Source organism: Polistes canadensis, unplaced genomic scaffold (assembly GCF_001313835.1).
Source record: "Polistes canadensis isolate GaletaPanama2010 unplaced genomic scaffold, ASM131383v1 scaffold_24, whole genome shotgun sequence".
NCBI classification, from domain to species: Eukaryota; Metazoa; Arthropoda; class Insecta; order Hymenoptera; family Vespidae; genus Polistes; species Polistes canadensis.
The window spans coordinates 381,190-400,982 of NW_014569571.1; the positions used below are offsets into that span (position 1 = coordinate 381,190).

General features: G+C 29.6%; 5 protein-coding genes across 10 annotated transcripts; 2 read left to right on the forward strand and 3 right to left on the reverse strand.

Annotated features, from left to right (window-relative positions):
• Positions 1–80: 80 nt before the first annotated feature.
• On the forward strand, positions 81–4,026 carry LOC106783667 (nuclear pore complex protein NUP98A-like). Of its 3 annotated transcripts, XM_014742414.1 has the most exons (6): positions 81–683; positions 1,302–1,387; positions 1,467–1,503; positions 1,584–1,755; positions 1,859–1,945; positions 2,241–4,026. In XM_014742414.1, exons 2-6 carry the CDS (start codon positions 1,306–1,308, stop codon positions 3,753–3,755), a joined length of 1,893 nt encoding a protein of 630 aa, XP_014597900.1. In that variant the 5' UTR covers positions 81–683; positions 1,302–1,305; the 3' UTR covers positions 3,756–4,026. The 3 variants fall into 3 exon arrangements, with proteins under 3 accessions (XP_014597900.1, XP_014597901.1, XP_014597903.1); XM_014742415.1 differs by lacking the exon at positions 81–683 and having other exon boundaries at positions 699–1,387; XM_014742417.1 differs by lacking the exons at positions 81–683; positions 1,302–1,387; positions 1,467–1,503 and having other exon boundaries at positions 1,586–1,738.
• Positions 4,027–4,100: 74 nt separating this feature from the next.
• On the reverse strand, positions 4,101–12,697 carry LOC106783666 (uncharacterized threonine-rich GPI-anchored glycoprotein PJ4664.02-like). Of its 4 annotated transcripts, XM_014742413.1 has the most exons (9): positions 12,476–12,694; positions 12,053–12,249; positions 11,721–11,903; positions 11,133–11,372; positions 11,015–11,068; positions 5,938–10,942; positions 4,743–5,811; positions 4,530–4,649; positions 4,101–4,267 (listed from the first exon to the last, which is right to left on the reverse strand). In XM_014742413.1, the coding sequence occupies exons 1-9, from the start codon at positions 12,493–12,495 to the stop codon at positions 4,133–4,135; spliced, it is 7,023 nt and encodes a 2,340-aa protein (XP_014597899.1). In that variant the 5' UTR covers positions 12,496–12,694; the 3' UTR covers positions 4,101–4,132. The 4 variants fall into 4 exon arrangements, with proteins under 4 accessions (XP_014597899.1, XP_014597898.1, XP_014597897.1 ...); XM_014742412.1 differs by lacking the exon at positions 4,743–5,811 and having other exon boundaries at positions 4,122–4,267; positions 6,084–10,942; positions 12,053–12,244; positions 12,476–12,697; XM_014742411.1 differs by lacking the exon at positions 4,743–5,811 and having other exon boundaries at positions 4,122–4,267; positions 6,084–10,942; positions 11,721–11,900; positions 12,476–12,697.
• A 52-nt stretch (positions 12,698–12,749) lies between these two features.
• On the forward strand, positions 12,750–14,881 carry LOC106783668 (methyltransferase-like protein 4). The gene is made up of 5 exons (XM_014742418.1): positions 12,750–13,395; positions 13,465–13,829; positions 14,183–14,357; positions 14,441–14,609; positions 14,692–14,881. Exons 1-5 carry the CDS (start codon positions 13,120–13,122, stop codon positions 14,877–14,879), a joined length of 1,173 nt encoding a protein of 390 aa, XP_014597904.1. The 5' UTR covers positions 12,750–13,119; the 3' UTR covers positions 14,880–14,881.
• Positions 14,882–14,988: 107 nt separating this feature from the next.
• On the reverse strand, positions 14,989–17,626 carry LOC106783652 (UDP-glucose 4-epimerase-like). Its single transcript, XM_014742364.1, has 7 exons — positions 17,368–17,626; positions 16,306–16,555; positions 16,122–16,235; positions 15,868–16,044; positions 15,586–15,766; positions 15,227–15,508; positions 14,989–15,143 (listed from the first exon to the last, which is right to left on the reverse strand). Exons 2-7 carry the CDS (start codon positions 16,549–16,551, stop codon positions 15,049–15,051), a joined length of 1,095 nt encoding a protein of 364 aa, XP_014597850.1. The 5' UTR covers positions 16,552–16,555; positions 17,368–17,626; the 3' UTR covers positions 14,989–15,048.
• A 183-nt stretch (positions 17,627–17,809) lies between these two features.
• LOC106783651 (factor VIII intron 22 protein-like) lies at positions 17,810–19,577 on the reverse strand. The gene is made up of 7 exons (XM_014742363.1): positions 19,190–19,577; positions 19,071–19,117; positions 18,799–19,001; positions 18,517–18,718; positions 18,340–18,442; positions 18,135–18,253; positions 17,810–18,042 (listed from the first exon to the last, which is right to left on the reverse strand). The coding sequence occupies exons 1-7, from the start codon at positions 19,270–19,272 to the stop codon at positions 17,873–17,875; spliced, it is 927 nt and encodes a 308-aa protein (XP_014597849.1). The 5' UTR covers positions 19,273–19,577; the 3' UTR covers positions 17,810–17,872.
• Between the last annotated feature and the right edge of the window lie 216 nt (positions 19,578–19,793).

Consider the following 19,793-nt stretch of genomic DNA (forward strand, 5'->3'; position numbering starts at 1 on the left):
AATGTTATGTTTTATCAATATATTAATATTATAAATATTATTATTTATATTCATTTAATATATTATTATTTTTTTATTTAATATATGACATATGTTATTACTAAAAGAATGCAACAATATCTCTATTTTTCTTCCTTTTATTCAAACATATAACCACGAAGCATATATGTAAGAAGAACGAATGCGATACGCGTTCTCATCGAATTTGTGTCGTTGAACATCAGGAAACGTCGGGTACGATAATTCTCCACAAGGGCGGCGATGATGTTCGGAAGTTTAGATGTGTGTATGTGTGTTTTGTTATTTGTTTTGTGTGTGTGTGTGTGTGTGGTACAACTATATATATTTGAAAAATCTGACCCATCGAATCGACGCGCTCTCTAGTGCAATAGAAATCATCTTTTCATATTGCATATACGTAGACACATTTATAACACTGCGTTCGTTCTCCTTGTATATAGTTTCATGCATATAACCACATGCATTATTCATGAATTATAACCTTACTTATTAATAATATTATATTAATAGCTTTTAATGCGTGAGATAAAAAGTGTGAAAGTTTGGATGTAAGAGGGAATGAGATAGAGATTGAATAATGTAAACAGTAAAATAGTAATAGAGTGTTTTACGGCGAGACAAAGACCGAAGAAGACAGTTATCCTCTAGTAGTCAAGCAGCGAGTACGTGTTACTGTATCATTATTTTTGTAGTTCATTTATCAGAATATATTGTATTTCCGTGAAGAGAGGTTTCCTTCCTCAAAGAACCTATCATCAAAATTATCGGAATTTCTATTTTGTGTTCGTTAGATATCCTTTCGGGGGGAATCCCATATATATATTTATCAGAATCAACATTATTTGAAAGTTATTAAAACAAAAAGTTAATACGTTTAGTGTGTATCGTCACTTTATCATTAATCCTTTGCACTATGATTAAATTCGCGCCATATTCGATGCTATATTTCGAGCCTCTAATATTTTGGCCGAAAAGTATATCACAAGTTTCACATGTTGTTATAGTGCAAGAGGTTATGTAGAATAAACTGATGAGACAATTAAAAGCTTGTTTTACTTATAGGTTTAAATAAATTTTAAAAATCTTGTTATTGTATCTGTAGATCTCATGGGATTTCTTTTCGTTTCTTGTCTATCTTTCTATTATTTCTTTTATACGTGGAGAAATGTCTATTAATATATTTTTAGTTTTATACAGCATATGTCTTAATAAGTTAGAATTGTTTACATCACAGTGTTCACTTACTACGAATTTTGTTATTGAAATTTATACTACTTCAGTGATATGATGCCAGCCTGTAAGTTTTATCGCCAAGGCAATTGTCGTAATGGACAATATTGTCAATATGAACATTATAGTAGCTTTGGTAAGTAAAAAATTGTTATATTTTTTAATATATTATTATTATTATACGATTAATTTGTTTTTGTTTTCTTTCTTTGCAGTAAATGTTAACAATATCAATGATGAGAATAAGACAGCGTAAGTGATAGAAAAAAACAAAAACATTTTAATTTTGCATAAATATGTATATCTTCTAATGAAAATTAATCTTATATTAGGGTTGTTATTGCACGCGAAGTACTTTGTGCAGAGATGGGTGGCCAATGGTTATTATCATGTTTTGCACCATTCAGAGATCGACCTACTATACCTGGCATGGAGGATGTGTCACCTGAAGAAGTTAGATGGGAAATGTATCAAGCACAAAAAAATGGTGTCGTTGAACAGGCAGTAAATAAATTAATAAATTAATCAATTAATTTATTTACTAATCTTTGAATAATGTATTTACTGCTATATATATATGATCTGTATCATTAATTTTTGCTTATAGAAACTTCGCTTTCAACAACTATGTCAGGATATGCAAACAAAACGTGAAGCTTTAAAATATCCTACGCAAGAAACTTTAGAAATGTTGGTAAGTAATGCTGTTAATTGTTTTATTTATAATCATATTAAAAAATTTATAAAGAAATTGTGTATGTTTATGAATATATATATTTTTACAGAATATTTCTTCTTCTGCTATACAAAGAAATTGTGTATGTTTATGAATATATATATTTTTACAGAATATTTCTTACAAGCTTGGATATTTTGTTACTATTAGATATATTATATTTACATAAACATTCATAATCTAATTATTCATTATAAGTACTTGTTAATGAAGTTGTTTTTCCTTTTTCTTCTTTTTTTTTTTTTTTTTGAAGAAAAAACTTTTAGGTAATAGATTTAACAATGGAACATCAGATATGTCAAACTTCTCTTTTGCAAATTCACAAATGTTAATTAATATTAGTACAACTACTAATGTGTTTGGTACTGAAACATTTGTTAATCAAAATAATACATTTGGTCAAGGTTTTGGTTCAGTGAATAATAATCCATCTCCATTTACAAGAACGAACAATTCAGTATCTTTGTTTGGTGCTAGTTCAACTTTTGGTAACAACGCATTGACATTTCCTAATGTAACTAATTCAAATTCAGTATTTGGTGGTACTACGAATACTCCTGTATTTGGTAATGGACAAAATAATCAAGCATTTGGTACAGTTGCGAACAATTCTATTTTTGGTGCTGCAACATCGCAAGCAATATTTGGCCAACCTAGCAATTTTGGTACTACCACTCAAACCACTAATGTTTTTGCCAGACCAAGTACATCACAGCAGACAACAACTTCAGTATTTGATAGTGGAACAGTAGTACCTTCCAATTCTTTATTTTATACGCCTCAATCAAATACATCCTTGTTTGGTGAAAATAAACCATCTACCAATGGTCCATTTGGAGAATCTTCTGCTATACAAACATCAAATTCTATCTTTGGAGGATCAACTACATCATCAGGAAATATGTCTACTAATTCAACAAGTATTTTTGGACAGTCAAAGACTACTACAGTATTTGGAGGTACACCAGCATTTGGAGCAAATGCTGGATCATTTACAAACAATTCTAGTCCATCTATTTTTGGAGGTCAAACATTTAACAAAGATACACAAGTGCCTAGTGATAACATTTTCGGTAGATTTATTGCCTCATCGAACTTTGTTCCTGCGAGTCAAGGAACTAATGTTTTTAATGTTACAAAAACTACAAGTAATGTAGGCAATTTTGGAGTTCCTCAGAATGCTTTAGCTGTTATGCCAGCAACAAATACAGCTTCATTTGCCTCGGCAGCAACAACGACCAGTGTTGCGCCTTTCGGTACAGTAAACTCGCAAACTGATACTAAAAGTACAACATATGCCATTGCAAGGCCAACATTTGGTATAACAAATGCAACCAATCCATTAAGCAACACAGTTACTTCATCTACCATGCCATTTGGAGTTACAACAGGAACAAGCTTTAATGGTAATACAAATATAACATCATCACCTTTTATTGTACCTACGTTTGGAGGTTTTACTTCTTCTTTTATGCAAACGAGTACAACAGCCACAACTACTACAACCAATCCATTTATTTCACAACAAACTAATTCACCATTTAATGGCGCAGCTCACAATCAAATTGGAACAGTAAATGAATCGCTTGTTGCAAATCAATCTAATGAAAAATCACTGTTCTCATTTGCACAAAAAACTACTCCTACTGATGATATTACTTATTCTGAAGAATTACAGTTAACTGATGAGGAAAAGATTATGTATTTAGCAAACGAATTTATAGTTGGTAAAATACCACTAAAACCTCCAAGTAATAATATGATATAACGCTGTTGTATCTATATATATTTATAAATATGTAAACATATGTATATGAAAAGTTAAATTCATTACATTTTTATAAAATAATATAATTGTACTAATACTTAAAGATATTAATTATACACAATTCATTTTCGTTAGAATAATAATAGCCAATTATTGTATATAAATCGTTGAATAAGATTTGTAATATGGTTACTTTTAGAAAAACTCAAATAACAAATGTTATTTCAGCAAATATATAAGCAGAGAGAAACAAATAAAAATTTCTTCTTCCAAATAATTTGTTTATTTAATTTTTACCTATATATGTTATATTTACATATATACATTTGTACTTGATAAAATAACATTCATTAATTAATGCTAAACTATAAACATTATTATACATTTTTATAATGAATTACTCCCGATGGTGGTAACGGTGGTGGTGGAGGTGGTGGAGGAGCTGAACCTGTAGATGGAGAACGAGATGTAACGGAAGTTACATCGTTACTAAACTGCATAGTTTCTGATACCTAAAAAGACATTTTGTTACGATATGAAATTAAAATAATTGAAATGAAATGTCACACACATCTGTTTATATTATACACATTTTATTGTGTATTTAATACTTTAAATAATCTATTTATACTTATATTTCTAATACTCTCTAAATACTCTTATCTGTGTATTTAATACTTTAAATAATCTGTTTATATCATACACACATTTGATTATTAAACTTAAATTTATAGTAGGCTTATTATTAAATAAAATCATTATTAATGCTCTGACCTGAGGTAAATGACATAAAGAATTTGTGTAATTTATTCGTTGTGCATAAGGTACCGATCCATGATTAGATAATTGAGATGGACCAGGTGGAATATCACTAGTAGATTTGTACCCAGTTATCTAAAAAGTAAAAAGTAAAAAAAAGAGAGAATACATTTACAGGTTTCAACAAAAAATTTTATAACTAAAATAAATGATAATGTTTTAACATACTTTGTCATTCATTTCAGGAAAAATTGTACTTAAATTGAAATTGGTGAGACTGGTTCCAGATGGGTGATGAGACATGGTCACTGAATTACTTGTGACAAGTCGAACTCTAGGAATATTTGGATTTACGGAAAAACCAGCAGGTGTTATTGTAGGCACATTTTGATTCCCAGCAACGGATGGTGGTGGTGGCAAACTATTTACAGCCTTTGTATACATGTTTGTTTGTGGATGATTCTGATAAAGAGAATTTGCATGTGGCAAAGGTGGTAAAAATGAATTCGACTGATGATAATCTTCTAGAGGTGAATTCATGTTAACAAGAGGGAATTCAATATTTTGTATTGTTCCATCTACACCTTTTCTTTTACCCTTCTTTGCAGTTGATGCATAGGAGCGTTTATCACAGTTTTGATGTTTCCCATAATTTTGATGTTTTTGTGAAGTCGCACTTGTAGATACATTAATTGTTGAAGTGGTAGAAGTAGATGTTGCTGTTGTTATTGGTGTATTTGGTAATAAGAAAGTATTTACTTCCATATAATCCGTATTTTCATGCAATGGCATCATATAGCTGCTAGATGTATTTGGTATACTAGTTATAAAAGTCGAAGTAGGATAGATATTAGCATTTGATGAATATGTATAAGAATTAAAATTCTGATTAACCATTTGCCCATATCCTGTATTGTCATCTGTATTTGAAAAATAGTTAAGTGGCATCACAGTATCACTGGTTGGTAGGCTACTTTGGAATTTATTTTGTGAATGACTAGAAATAAGCTTTGTGGATGTATGCTTGTCCTGGTGATTAGCATCATTGATATTAGTATTTGAACTAATTAATGCTTCAGCTGTATAATTGCTTTTACAATTTCTATTTCTCCAATAAGCATTATTTTGTTGATACTTTTGCTGATGCTGATAAGCTTGCTCTGAGAACGTATGGCTCGATGTTTTCTGTTCTTCGTGTCTTTGATGAAGTTGATCATTTGTTGAAGTTTGCTTTCGAATATCTATTTGTCGTTTATTATTACCTCTAGGAGTAACATTATTTTTTCTTTGATGCTTCCTACTCGTTTGTTGCTGTTGCTGTTGTTGTTGCTGCTGCTGTTGCTGTTGCTGTTGCTGCTGCTGTTGCTGTTGCTGCTGTTGTTGCTGATGCTGTTGTTGCTGTTGTTGTTGTTGTTGTTGCTGCTGTTGTTGCTGCTGCTGTTGTTGCTGTTGTTGTTGTTGTTGTTGATGATGATGAGGATGTTGATGTTGATGCGGATGATGATGGTGTAAATGGTAATGTTGTTGCTGGGTTTTTTCTGCCTTTTCTTGTTCTACTAACTGACTTACTGATAAAAAAGACGATCCTTGTGCCGAATGTGGAACACTTTGTGTACTCAAAACTGTGTGGAAATCTCGTCCAAGAACATTTTCTTCTTTATCTCTGATCAATTCTTTATTCTGTTCTACCAAAACTCTTGGCGGTACTTGTCCAAGTAAAAAGTTTTGCTTCTCTGATACATTCGTTCCTAGATCCAAATCACTTACTAATGTTGATAATGTAGACGAAACGGCATGCTGATCTATAGCTTTTATACTATGTTGTCCAAGATTCTGTTCTACATTATGAACAGGATTTTTAGTTGGTGACCAAGAAAAAGGTTGCTCCTCTGAATAAAATGCCTCAGTAGGCCTTTTTTGCTCACTTTGCAACATTGATAAATTAGAAAAACTATGCGCTGTAACATCATAATTATTGTAAAATTGATTTGGAGTACTTTGATTGTAAGATGGCGTTTGAGTGAAAAGATTGTTTTGACAAAATTCCAATTCTTTACCGATTGGTGGAAAAATAATATCTGTAATACTTGTATTATGTTTAAATTCCGGTGTCATCATCCAATTAACTGGAGCTCTAATCGCATGTTGTTGTTGATTGTTTTTTAATTTGTTACTACTTTGTTGCTGCTGTCTATGTTTATTCACATCGCTATTGTAAGTAGTACTTCCTTGTTGTAACAAAGGTACCTGAGTTTGATTTAAAAGCTGATATCTATGTTGACCGTGTTGTTGTATTTTATCAACATATTTAAAATTAGCTCCAACATAAGTCTCAATTGAATATTTTAATTGCGTACTAATTTCTGGTACATCAAAATTAATATGAGAATCATAGCTTGATATTGGATATGTTGATTTATCTTGTTTAGCAGATAAGCTTTGATGATTCTTTTGTCCATGTTGTTGCGATGATTGTTGTGTTTGCTCACTTATGCTGGAATATTCTGTTGGTATATAATCAGAATTTATTTCATATTTTGATTTACTTTTATTTTCCGTACTAAATTTGTAATCATTGTTATTTGATGTTTGAGTTTGATTTTGCAAACGATTTGGTTTAGTTGCTGATGATGATGCAGTAGATTGTAAGTTTCTATTTTTTGAAACATCTACAAAGGGAGGCTTTTGTGTATCCACATCTGATTTCATCCTTAATTTATCAATACCACTCACATTTGGATGAGTTGAATAAGTATCAGTTGTTAAAACATCAGAAAAGCCTGAATTTTCTTTGTGCAAGGGGACATAATTATAATTTTCACAAATCGTTTTTCCCTCTGTATTATCGTTCGGGTGAGATCCTTGTTCAAATTGTACTGGATTATTATTACCACATCCACCAACTGGTGAAAATGTTGTCCATGAAAGGATACTGAAATTGGATGAATTATGAGCAACTGTTGTCATTGATTTTGTATTATTATCTGTTATAGTACTCTGTTCGTAATTGGATGTTGCCACAAAAGAAGGCATTTGTTGCTGAGTATAAAGCAACGTAGGTGTATCTTGAATAAGAGATTTACTCGTTATAGAATTTGTTGTATTAGTACTCACTTTTTTAATGTCTTTATTAGAAAAAGGAGTATAATTTGATGTGTTATGTTTTTCTTGAAACATTGTAACGACATTAGGATTTACATCAGCTTGATTTGGTTGCGTAGTTATTGATGATTTAACTCCATATGAAAATGTTTGCCCAAATGGATCAATATCAACTTTTTTTGTAGATACATAATTCGTATCACGTCTTTCATCAGAATGTTCTTGCTGTTTTGTTCTTAAGACAGTGTTTATTTTTGTACCTTGTTCTATGTTGTTATTGCTCTCATTATTAGAATCTTTATTTAATTTCGTATAATTTTGATTGTGAGATGAACGCTCATTTTCATTTCCTGAAGAATATGATATAGAATTTTTGCATGATAAACTTTTGTTCTGATCCTTGCAATATTCAGTATGAGAATGCTGATCCATGTGATCTTTTTGATGAATATCAAATGTCTGCTGTGAATTATGTGATACGGCAATACAATTTGATTCTTTTGTATGTGTATTATAAACAGATTGAATTCCTTGAGAAGAAAGAATTGGGGTTGTTGATGGATCTTTAGTATGTGCAGTATTATAGTTCTGCTGTAAATTTTGAGATGGTGTAGGAAGTGATTCATGAACTTCACCATAATCAAGACGATGATTAGGTACCAATGTAGTATCAATGAGAGACTCTTTATTCTGAGCAACATAAGCTGCATGTTGTCGTTCTTGTGGATCTTTTTCTTTTATTTGTGGCGTATAATCAGTTTGTAATGACCCTAAACTTGTAGATGATGAAGTAGTCGTGGTTGTAATATTGTTGAGGCAAGAAGCAAGTGACATTTGGGATATGTCATTCATGATATTTCGCGATGATCCGATGGTACCTGAATCTTCTGCTGTAGAAGTATCTATAAAAGTAGATGTATTTTCTTGCAATGCTCTTTGGTTGCTATTTGTTATAGTTGGATAATTTGGCAAAAAACTTTGCGTGTCAGAATACTGAACATTATTATAATCGGAAGTTCGTATTGCAGGATTCCTGTCGATACTTTTATTTATTATTGATGTGCCAGTGATATGTGCCTGAGATACTGTATTTTCGGTTGCGATAGATTCTGTGTTATTCTGAAATATTGTAGTTGTTTGCTTTTGACAATCTTTATTTGTACAAGTAGTATTTGATGTGACCGGTGATGAATTTACATTAGAATATGTGGAAGATGCATGAGAATAAGTATTAGTTAAATCTGTTGATTTTTCTAAAATTGGTGGTAATGCAGATTGTATGACTTTGTATGGTTCTTTAAGTGTTTCCTCACTTACAATTTTTGGTACAACTCTTGCCGTCGATGTACAAACATTAGGAAGCATGATTTCCGGATGAATATTTACGCTTGTAGGTGTAACAATATCTTTTTTGTTCTCACATGTTGGTTTTAAACATTTCTCAGTTACCGTTTCAAAGATTGGGGGTGACGATACTCTAACTTTGAAGCTATTTGGTTCCATACTACCAATCTGTAAGAGCATAGGTGGTGTTTGACTATGATATTTAAAATCTTCTTTCATTTCTTCATCAAGAACTTCAGTTTTTCCATTTAAAGATGACACTAGCGGAAATGCCATCAAGAAAGCTGCTGTAGGTGATAACGATTCAGTATTATGTGAATTAGAGGGTACTTGCAGAGAAGCAAATATATCATTTGATAAATCAGAATGAAGTGCTTCTGCTCTACTATTAATTGGAATGAAACTATTTTCTGCATTATAAGGTAAGCATTTAGATATATCTTCTTTCAACGGTCTAATCAATTTGATATCATCGTTTTGAATATTTACTGAATTTAATGAAGTTGATGTTGTTATTGCCGATGTTTGAATAATGGCCGTACTTGTTTCAGGTTTCATCGAAGTGGTCGTGTTTGTATCCAAATTTAAAAGAATCTTGCTGCTTTCTAAATTTACTGTTCCTTCTAACATTTCAGGACCTTTGGCATTTACACGTAAAAGACTATCGAATTGAGTTCCTAAGTTACACACTTCTTTTATTCGTTCAGATTCTACTGTACTTTGTACTGTTTCAGCAACTTCAGGTAAAGTTGATTTTATATTTGATGATTCTGTAGTATTAACAATTTTTTCTACTTCGTTGTCTACAGGAATATCATATCCAGTTTCAGGTGAAGGTCTTATTATTGCATCATTTGTTCCATTTAATTCAGATGAATTATTGGTTGGAGAACCTTGCGGCGATACAACTTTATTTTCTACACTTTTCTCTTCATTATGCGAATAATCCGAATTCATATTAACTATTGGTTCTGAAGAACTAGGAGTATTTTCAATGGCTGTGTTATTAGGTGATAATGAACTTGGATTTGTAATATTTGATTCTATAACAATTTCATTATTTTTCATTACGGGTGTATGATTTTTGTCTTGGATTTCATTTGAATTCTCTCCAATTTTTTCTATTACATGCTTTAAACTTTCAATAGATTTACATGTTGCTGTAAAATTTGTAATACTAGAACTAGATACCGTTACGGTATCTATATCATCTCCTTTCCGCTTTTTATCTTCTGGTTCATCAGAAGATATATTTTCGATGCTTAAACATCGTTTATATGGTATTTTTTCAGTAGACACATTATCGTTAAAACACTGTGTACTTTTTTCTTTGACTATTTTTTCCATTGTTGTTTCTTCCACCAGCAACGTACTTTTAATACTTTTAACATTGTTTTTATTCATTTTAGATTTTCCTTCAGATTCTTTTCGATTAGAGCTTTCCTTATATTTATCTATTTTCTCTTTATGAATCGCTGGAATAGGAACTTTGTAAGTCATAGTTGTTTTAGTAACTTCTTTTCCTTTTGGCAAAATACCTTTATGACCACCTATTCGTGTTGAATTAATAATATTTTTAACATTGGATGCCCAATTTTGCGAATCTACAACCAAATTAGATCTAATACTCGGCACTGTGTTTAAAGTAACCTTTTGCATGGTGTTTATAACACCCTGCTTTCGAATAGAAACCACTGAATTTTGTACGTGATTTGCTAAAGGCTGCATAACAATCATCTGACTTTGTTGAGCGTTACTAAGAATTATTGGATTTGCTGATTGTGGTTGCGTATTGACTATTATGTTGGATGTTAAAGAAGTCATAGGTGTTACCAAGGGTACCAGTTTTCCACCTGATAAAATTAAAGTACTCGGTGTTAAATTTGTTACAGAATTATTTATACATATAGATGAAGGCTTCTTAGCATCTTTTATTTTCGATTTCTTCTTAATTTTTTTCCGATTTTCTATCTTTTGTACAACTGTAAGGAGACATTTTATTTTATTATTTAAAAAAAATAGAATAATTAAAAATTATATACACGCATACGTACCATTACGGCTTTTGATAGTCTGCCTGTTGTTTTCAAAACTTTTAGAAATTTCACCTAAATCAATAATTTATAAAAATGTTTGTATAAAAAATGATATTTATATTATTATAAAAATTACCTTTCTCAATTTGAACATTATTCTCTCTGCATTCAATTTGCGAATCATTGCCTAAATTATTAGAATCGTTATCATTATTATTCACACAATTTAAACGATTTTCTTGATTTTCTATAGAAGAGTTTTTAGAAATATTAGATTCATCCACAACTTTTTTCGAAGATGTTTGGGATGGGGATTTCTTATTTAAAGGCACTTTACTGTCCGCTGATTTTTCTTTCTTTTTTTCTGAAGTTTTTTCTGCAAAATATTTAGAAATTTAAGATAAAATATTATATATATGTAGGATTTTTGATGGGAAAAACAGTTTAATTACAATTTCTAATGATTAATACAAATGCAGATCCTCTCTCTTACAACGCTCAATACTAACTGTCCTTTATTTCGTCCGTTGTCCCCGGTTACTTAATCTAACAAAATCCTATCGCCCTACGCTAACAAGACGGCAACGCTTACCGTCTCCTACATATATATGTTTATAAACATTTGTGTTTTATTTTCTTGCATAGAATATTTTGACACCATTTAGCTGGAAGAACTTCAGACACTTTGTATATAAAAACATAATAAAATATATACATTTTATACCTTTTGTAAAATACTTTTCTATATCTTCTACATTAATCTTGTTTGACCATTTTAATGGAGATATCCTTTCTAAAGCTGGTTCTGCGGGTACAGATATTCCGGCTTCTTGAAGCAGGGTTGAAAGTAATTGTGTTCGTGAGAATAATAACGTTACAAGTTTTTTCAAACGTGCTAATTCTTCTTCTAGGGAAGAATAAAAAAAAGAAATAATAATGTTTATATTTAACTTTACAACATTTTTTGTAGCAAAAAACTTTTGGTTAACTTTGGTTAGAAAACTGTACAACTTTTTTGTAAGCAATGATGCTATTAAAAATTATATTGATACATACTGTGAGCTTCCGATGCATGAGCGAAGAATAATTCTTCAGTACGAACATGAAGTTCTTTGATATATTTTGATGCGTGAATTAATATATCAACTTTGTTGCGTTTGCGACCTTCTTGATGAGGAGGTAAGAGATCTGCCAAGGTCTTGAAATATGTATTCATTCGTTTTCGTCTGTCTCGCTCCCATGTTTTGGCTTTACTAAAACAATTATTAATCTGAAGGACAACTTTGCTATGATCATTGATAAAAATAAGTTTAACAATTTTTCTTAATTATTAACCCATATAAAAATCATTGTTTATTGCCAGTCTTTTAACATCGTTGATTTTCAATGCACAATTTTCTGCAGAACTATGTACATAAACGAAACTTTTTTTCCTTAATGATATATAGCAATGGTGAATGAAATTTGACAGAAACTTACGTGTTTTCTTTTCGAGGCATAATTTATCTTCTTGACATCGTTTAATTAAAATGACGTACCGTGGGAAACGTCAAAATATCACTTATCATCCACATTATGATTTCAAATTAATATATTTTCACACTTTGACATCTCGATAATTGAGCAGGCCCCAGATGGGCTCCAACCGGTTTTACATTCTACTCCATTCTTTCACCGTAAAATTCGAGATTTCAGATGAAAGTTACAGATTGCGCCACTATTCCTGTACCAGTGACATCTGATAGACGAAAAATGTACTTATCCAAATATTGCATACAATATAAACAATATTGTTCCATTTCTTTTTTATCCGGTTAATTTGATAAATATTCTATGGCAAGATTTTTTAGATCGCCGTAAAGTAATTATCGTTTGTCACGTCGATATAAACAAGGTGTCGATATTATTAAAGTTAATGGAGACAAATTTCTTAAGCTTTTTTGGTAAAGGGTTATCAAGTGATTTTGCAAAAGGGTGGGGCGTAACTAAAATTGACTGACATTTTCGTTTATGCAACTGTGTCATTTCTATTTTTCTCTAATTATCAATAACAATCTTAATTAATATATTTTATAAAACGTCATAAAATATGTATAAATAATTAGCTGGTTAAAATTATATTTATGTTCATTGGAAAATTAATTATGAGCATAGTTTTTTCTAGTACAGATGGTTGGATTATTTCTCATTTAGATTATCTTAATAATGTTTATCAAAGTGTTAACACAGAAAGTGGATTGCATTCTTTAACATTTAATAATATGTTGTTTGAAATTAATTCGCAATATTTGAGACAAAATCAATTGGCACGTGTCATGGAAGATAATGCAAATCCTTTACCAAGCAAAACTAGGAAACGTAAACGAAACAAACTTCTTCCACAGGACCATTTAAACGAAGTAGGCTCAAAATTATTTTGAAGATGTTATTGCTCTATATTATGTTTCATATGTTTTTCTATTTTATAGTTAAATTTTATCCAACAAGCATTCAACAAACTAATATCATCTGGCAAATTAAATGGATTATTCGGTGATAATATTTCAATTGATAACAATGAAGCAGCACGTTCAACGTCGGAGAAATTTTACTCCGATACATTTCATCAAAGATTAGAAAATTTATATGGTTGTAATAATTCTGATGTAGCAATTATATGGGAGGCACAATATAAGAAATATGTATTTCCTAAAAAATGCAGCTTTTATTGTTACGATGTCAGAAACATGACGCAGAAAATGGAGTTGAACAATCAGTATGATTTTGTACTATTGGATCCCCCATGGTGGAACAAGTCTATAAGAAGAAAAAAGAGCAAATCTGTAGAAGCTAGGTGATCTTGTATGGTTCAGTATAAACCAGTAAAAAAAATAAAATAACGAAATATCTATCAGCACTTTTAATGAGAACAAGTAATTTATATACTAGTTATATTTATCCTGTTCTCAGTTTTCTAAACAAAGATCGGTAAATAAGATTTTAGATGCAACTATTCGTCGTTAAAATCACTCTCGAACATTTGATCGTATACTATTTGTATATATATATATATATATATATATTTGTATATATTTTATTGATTATGTTTTTATTTTTACTTTTAATTATTATTATTATAGCAGTTATTTAATATTATTTATAACATCTTATAAATTGCCAAAATTTTATTTAATATCTTTATAACAGTTACCAAATGATGTATAATGAAGAATTAGTCAAGATACCCATTGGAAAATTATTATGTTCAAATGGTATTGTAGCAATTTGGTGTACCAATGCTCCCAGTCATTTGAATAGTATTTTTAATGAAATATTTCCTTCCTGGGGTGTTACATATAAAGCAAAATGGTATTGGGTCAAAGTAAGTTCAATAATTGCAACAAAACAAATTTACTTAATATTTCAATGAACAGTAAAATACATTAGAACTTCCAAATATTTCAGGTAACGCAAATGGGTAATACAATTTGTAATTTTACTTCAACGCCTGGAAAACAACCTTATGAGTTAATAATATTAGGATGCGCATCTGATATTAATGTTAATATTCCAGATGGTAAATTAATTATCAGTGTACCAAGTGCTGTACATTCGCATAAACCACCTCTTATAGGTGAGTACTATGATGTATTTCAAATGTAAATATTTTTTTTTTCAAGTATTTATATCAACAAAAACTTTTGCTAATATTTTAGAAGTTATAAAAGAATATTTGCCTAGCGAGCCAAAGTGTTTAGAAATTTTTGCTAGATATTTGTTGCCTGGATGGACAAGTTGGGGTTTAGAGGTGTTAAAATTTCAAGATCTTTCTCTGTATACAATTCTAGAGCATGTTAAAAATAATAAAGATGCCACGGAAAGCGTGGCAGTAGTTGTGAAGTAGTAGATAGTTATATGCATTAACTATAATTATTATTATAACTACCAGTTATTTGGGCAATTAAACAATTATGTTTAAAATGTGATATAAGTTGATAAACTTTTATTATTATTATTAATATTATTATATATATATAAATTATTTATTTGTTAATTATACAAGTTTTATAAGTTTATGTAGTATTATTTACATGATAATGAACGCCATTTTTAACTGGCGCACGATAACCATATGGATTCATGGTTTGCCACCTCCAAAAATCTTCACCTTTATTTAAAATATATTATTTAATATGCATTTCTCACTCTTATATATGATAGAAATGAATATATAAAAAAAAGAACACTTACACATTCGTTCAACATTATGTTTAGTTTTCCATCCAAGTTCTTTCTTTGCTAAATCTGTATTAGCGAACATCGAAACAATGTCGCCTTCTCTCCTATCTTTTATAATATATGGGACGGTTGAGCCTGTCACTTTTTCAAATGTTTTTATTAATTCAAGAACGGATACTCCTTGTCCAGTACCTAAATTGTAAATTTTTAGTCTGACATGTTGTTTATGTAAAGCGTTTAAAGCAGCTACATGACCAGATGCCAAATCCATTACGTGAATATAATCTCGAATTCCTAAAAAAAAAACAAGTAATTGATAAGTAAACAAGTTTATTTAATAATTTCTAAAAATAATAAACTTTATATTGTACCCGTTCCATCCTTTGTAGGGTAATCACCACCAAAGATAGTCAATTCAGATTTATGCCTTAATGCAACTTGTGCAATGTATGGCATTAAATTTGTGAATGGTTTAGTTGGGTCTTCTCCTATTAATCCGCTAGGATGAGCACCTACTGGGTTAAAGTATCTTAAAGAGATTATATTCCAACTCTGTCAAATAAAATTAATGTTTCACTTTGAGAAATAATACAATTTGTAATAATTGTACATAATGTTTCTTTTCTTAATAGAAATACATATTAAAATGATACCTTTTCTGCTCTTGATATATCTTTAAGCATCTCTTCAATAAAATACTTAGTACGACCATATACATTAGTTATATTTCCTGTAGGATGTTCTTCAGTTATTGGTAATTCATTTGGTTCTCCATATACTGTACAAGAACTACTAAAAACTAATTGAAAGCAACCAGCAGCTTTCATTACCTAGAAATATTAAATTATTTTACAATAAATTAAATCGCACAGTTTTATCATTGTATATAATAATGAAATACCCTTACCTCTAATAAATTAATGGCACCGATAATATTATTCTTATAATAATGAAGTGGAACTTGCATAGATTCACCCACTGCTTTTATTGCCGCAAAATGAATGACACAATCTATTTTATGCTAAAAAGTAATATATAAATTAATAAGAATACTATATCAATGAGTATCACTTTATGTTGATAACATTTACCTTATTAAATAATTCTTCAAGGTTGTTTTTATTGATTAGATCACAATTGTAAAATATTACTTTTTTTCCGGTTATTTTTTCAACTCTTTTAAGAGCAGCTGATTCACCTTCACCTTCTACAACGCTATTCGCAAAATTGTCTATAGCTACTACATCATATCCAGATTCTAAAAGTTCAACAATACAATGACTACCAATATAACCAGCACCCCCAGTTACAAATATTGTCTTCCAATTTTCACTCATAGCTCTGTAATAATAATAATATTAAAAATAAAATAAAAAGAACAATTTATAATTAAACAATTGTATTTATTATAAATGAAGAAATAAATGTTATCACAATATATGAAAATATTTCAAAGCCGATCGTGCAACTCTACGCGTAATTGCGGGCAATCACCTTCGGAAACGTGTACGTTGAAAGTTCAAGGACACACGTAATAGATCATTCCTAGAATGATCCAACAAATAGATATAAACCATTTTAATTTTAGTAGGAAGTATATAATATAATGTTTTTCTTAAATAATTGGATGCTTTTAATTAACAATAATTAGAAGTTTTTAATAAAAAAAGCAAAAGAAAAAGAGAGAAAAATGACTATGAAAATTTAAAAATCTGGAGGATCATTTCGAATCTTTTAATGATCTACTGCGCAATTGTATTTTTAAATATAACGGTATTCCTCGAATGCTCATGGTTTACGTTCCTGCATCGTAATTAACTACGGAATGTACTATATGTGACACTATAACGCAATCAAATAGTTTTTTAAACTTGAATCATATTACAGCAACCTTGACATTCTTTGTTAAATAATACAAAGTAAAAGACTCTGTTGATTTAATTTATAAAGAACTTATTTTATTTATATTAGAAATATAAGAAATATTTAGAAAATATATATACGAATTAATCCAAAAATTGAATTTTTATTTTTTAATAATTAAAATGTATTACCCTTAAATATTTGCAGAATTAATATAAATACTTTAATCACTTTAGTAGTTTTCACTATTGTTTAAAAAATATTTAAATAAAAAGATTGAATGATTTTACCTTGTAAAATAATTTATTTTTCACTCGATTAGATATTAACAAAAATAATTTTTTTTTAAATGACGAAGGATCGTGGAGGATGCTTTCGCGTTTATCTAATGACTGAATGTATTCCAGTTACGTCTACGTTTTTCAACTGAAGAAGGGAGAATTTAGTATACTCTGAAACTAAGAACAGTGCCTCCTGCACGATTATACGAAATCGTATACTATACCTATCCTCATACACTCTCACTCTTCCATTCGTACAATCTGTTATAACAGGTTCTTCCTTTCACAACCTTCCTAACACCATTCTTGCGAAAGATGCTTCAAAGACGATATTGGAAAATGAAATTTTTTTTAATTATTTATCCTTTATGAAACGTATTATTGTTTACGGAAAATTTAAAGTCTGCAATATTTATCATGATGAGGGAATAAAATAATAAAAGAAAGTTTATGACTTTATTAAATGTGTTATTTGATTCATAAACATATTTATATATATACAATTATCACATATTTACTGTAATGTCAATACTCTAATTAACTTATGCAATAATTCTTTTTGTTCTGTGTTGAAATATGGCCATAATTCACCCTCTAATTCAAATAATACTTGAAAATCTCGTGATTGACAAGCAAGTACCAATGATTGCAGTAATAAAAGTTCATCCTCGCTCATATCAAGACCTATAATGTTTAAATATTTTTCTTTAACATATATACAAGTTCAAGACTTTAATTTATGCAATAATTTTTAAATAAGAAATAAGCATACAAACCATTGTTTGTACCTTCCTCAACCCACGTATACTTCTCTAAAACTTGCACCAATGACGGTGCTAGCCTTTTAGGCGACGGTTGAAGAATTAAAAGTAAAAGAACTCTAGTTATTTCACATCTAAAAAATATTATAATTAAAATTATAAATGAACCTTCATATGTTACAAAAAAAAAGTATTGTGTAAATAATATAAATATATTTACCGACGTAAAATAACATTGTAATTGCCTCTTATACCGATATTAATGTAAGCTTTTACAAATTCGACGAATTCGTTAAGAACGTTTAAAGCAGCAACATGATCACCTGAAATTAATATTTAAAGATGATTATAATGTATATCTAGTTATAATTTTTATACAATATAACAAATTTTTTACCTTGTTCGATATAATAAGAAATCAAAGTATTAACACTTTTTGGAGTTGGAAAAGTATCAATCGATTTTCGTAATTGTTGAATTCCAGCTGAATTGGCACCTAACGATAATGCTAATTCTATTGCCAGTCCTGCAGATAATGTATTAAATCCTATTTGATTGCTACAACGCAATGAAGAATGACTGAAACAGCTGACTGCAGCCTGAAATATATTTCCTTATGCTTATGACTTAAAATATCAATTAAAAGTAGAAAAAAATTAATGTATAATTAATTATTTACCACCATATTTTCTTGTCCTAATGATGGACAACCGATATCATTATTTTTTTTTTCTGCAGTTAAAAACTGCCTACCAGCTTTAATCAACAAGTTTATTTCAGAAGAAGCATTTTTTAACGTTCCATGACATCTAGCTGCTGCTAAATAACATAATCCTGCGTACTGCCATAATTCTTTTTGTTCGCATTCAACAGCTAAAGCACCTATGTAAAGAATTGTTATAAAACTATACTAAAAAATGTTGACGAATACAATAGTATAATACTACTTACAAAACTGATCACTAGCTTCTGTAATATTAGGCTTTCTCAGAAAACGTCTAAAATTTATTGATTTAAAAATGGTTCCAATAATTTAACAAAAATGAATTAGTCATGTGAAATTTGCTTACTTTTTAACTTTGTTTGATATGATCTGATATCTTGCCAAAATATCTGCCGTTTCTCCCTTCTGTCTTACATTGATTTGAGACATCTTACTTAAATAAATAATTATAAATATCAATCATACACTGATACATCTCTCTCTCATAAATATTTGTATGAAATATAATTTTTCTTGTATGCGATATAAGAGACTTTCAAAATATATATATTTAAATTTCAATTTAAACAATATACATGAAATAAGTTTTATTATAAATATTTAATTATAAAGTCTTATAGTATATCTCGATACACACAAATTGATAGTGATAATTAATTTATCATAGAGTATTTGCCTTAAGAAAAAGAATACAGCAGTACATAAAAACTCACAAGTCCCCTTTTTTATCTACCCAGATTTATCTTAGTTATTACCGAAACCACAAGTGGGCGATAGTAGATACTCAACGCGATAACGGTACCATGGATCCTGTACATAGCTCCGTTGGTACAATATTCACAATGAAAGAATGATTTCTATTGCCACTAGAGAGCGCGTCTAGTAGCTTTGTCTGGTTTTTAAAAACAGTAATTAAAATAAAAACATCAAAAAGATCTATTAATTTCATT